The sequence below is a fragment of the Acanthamoeba castellanii genome (assembly GCF_000313135.1).
Source record: "Acanthamoeba castellanii str. Neff unplaced genomic scaffold scf7180000083329, whole genome shotgun sequence".
Taxonomy (NCBI): domain Eukaryota; phylum Discosea; order Longamoebia; family Acanthamoebidae; genus Acanthamoeba; species Acanthamoeba castellanii.
This window is the reverse complement of record NW_004457334.1, coordinates 3-2114: the sequence shown is the minus strand read 5'-3', so window position 1 is coordinate 2114 and position 2112 is coordinate 3. Positions and strand designations below refer to the sequence as shown.

The 2112-nt window shown below is 58.8% G+C and overlaps 1 protein-coding gene across 1 annotated transcript; it reads right to left on the bottom strand.

Moving 5' to 3' along the window:
• Nucleotides 1-504: 504 nt before the first annotated feature.
• Nucleotides 505-1849, bottom strand: ACA1_008840 (Multicopper oxidase, type 2; the record flags this gene model as incomplete). Its single annotated transcript, XM_004335693.1, has 7 exons — nucleotides 505-524; nucleotides 550-607; nucleotides 806-880; nucleotides 965-1318; nucleotides 1394-1491; nucleotides 1553-1606; nucleotides 1681-1849. The coding sequence occupies 7 exons, from the start codon at nucleotides 1847-1849 to the stop codon at nucleotides 505-507; spliced, it is 828 nt and encodes a 275-aa protein (XP_004335741.1).
• Nucleotides 1850-2112: the final 263 nt, after the last annotated feature.

Below are 2112 nucleotides of genomic sequence, written 5' to 3'. Positions count from 1 at the left end.
CTGCTGGCGGGTGTCGAGAACGCCAATGGGCCAGACGTGATCGAGACGGTGCGGATCCCGTAGTTCGCGTAGGAGCACGTCGTGGTCCACAGCATCAGCAGCTACTGCAAGGTCAAGGCGATGAGCGACGTCATTGTGCATTGAAACAAAGCTGGTCACTGTGGTCCAATCCTAGTGTGATGGGTGACTGAGCTCACTGCAACATTGCACTTGCGGAGCAGGTTGAGCACGACCATGGCGTGGTCAGCTTGCACCTTGGTGTGATGAGGCCCTGGCAATGCGCCCAGTCCACGACCCTCAGCCGGCGAGCAACCATCGCTGCACGCTGATGACTTTGCATCAGTCCGGCTGCACGATGCATGCCTCGGTCCCCGGAGGGACGCGTTGTTGTTGTTGTTGTTGTGAAGACCACAATAAAACTGTGTACAAGTGCGCAAGCCCACCCTCTGTAGCGCCAACCTACACATCCCTGCGGTGCATCGCGTGAAGTTCGCCAAGTTTGCTTCATTGAGGCTTGCCTTCCACTGCGCCAGAAGCATGGCACAGTACCACTGACCACCTCCTGGCGCAGGGGATGAATGCGGTTGATGATATCGGAGTAGGAGATCTGGGCGATGACCCACGGCACAAGCGGGTTGCAGGCCTTGGAGGCGCAGTTGACGTTAGTCCCAGTTTTGGAGAGGAGGCTCGCTGTCTTAAGACACATGCATTGAAAACTGTAACTTCTGCACCGATTCTGATTGGCGACTATTCAGTGCTGCATGCCTTGGGAAGGTCAGTTGCATTGCTTCCTGCGTGGGAGCACCACGAGCGGCCTCATCATGTCGTTGTCCTCGTGCTCCAGGATGTGGCAGTGCCATACGTAGTTGCCCGTGTAGTCCTGTGCATGGCCACACAGGCTCACAACTCAGCAGGGAGGTGCCACACACACAAACACACACATAACTGTCAGCTTGGGGCGTACCTCGAAGGGGACGAGGATGGTGGTGACCTCGTCAGGGTTGGCCCTGATGGTATCCTTGTACCCATTCTCGTTGGGGTCGGGAGGGAGGGGAGGGCCCGTGTAGACAATCTCGCCATTGGCGTCGTAGGCGGCCACGTCGAATGGCCTACGCTCAAGCAGGCGGAACTGCGAGAGGTGCAGGTGAATGGGGTGCGTGTCAGGGGTGAGGTTGATGAGGCGCCACAGCTCGACCGTGTTGACACGCGGCGTCTCGGTGGGCGGGTCATGGAAGCGAAGTCCGCTGAGCGTGGGAATCACGATCGGGGTGCCATCAGGACTCGTGGAGTTGATCTCCACCAGCGTCAAGTCCCGCTCCTGGAACGAGTCGGAATGCGTTGAGATCTCAGTCAGTTTAGAACAAGCGCTGCGTGGGCAGAGAGCGTGATCAACCTTGGCGATGTGGTATGGGTAGCCGAGGTCGAAGGGGTCCTCGGGAGCGCGTGGCACCTTCTGAAAGCAGGGGAGCTGGTAGGGGTGTCGGGACCCGCCTACGCCCAAAAATGGTTGATCTCAACTGAAACAGAGGCGAACAGAGGAGGTTGTGCCTACCCTTGCGTGACACTCTGAACTGGATGAGTTCGGGCAGCTCCAACCCAGTAGCGTCTGTACGCCATTGGAGAGTCCCACTCTTAGGACCAGAGTGAGGCTTTGGGGGGGAGAAGGCGGGTGGAGCGTACTTCCGGGGAAGGGAGTGGCGGCGTTGTTGAGGAGGACCAGTGTCTCTCCACCATATCCATGGAAGTCCACGATCACATCCGCCCGTTCGGCTGGACCCAAAAGCAGCGAATCCAGCTCCACGGGACGGTTCAGGAAACCGCCGTCCGTGCCGATCTGTGGCGGCCCCATTGCGCACAAAATGAGGGCCAAGGCAGGACAAGGCAGGAAGCGAAAGAGGTGGGCAGGCTCAGACCTGCTGGAACTTGGGGCCGCCGGGAATGGACAGATTGAGGAAGCGAGAGGAGCAGCCGTTGAGCAGGCGGAAGCGGTAGGCCTGGGGCTTGACGTCGAGGAAGGGCCACACACGGCCATTGACCACAGCCACATCGCCAAAGAACTCAGGCTGCCAATCAAAGGGGTACCAGAGCTGTTTGGTTTGGTTTGTGGGAACA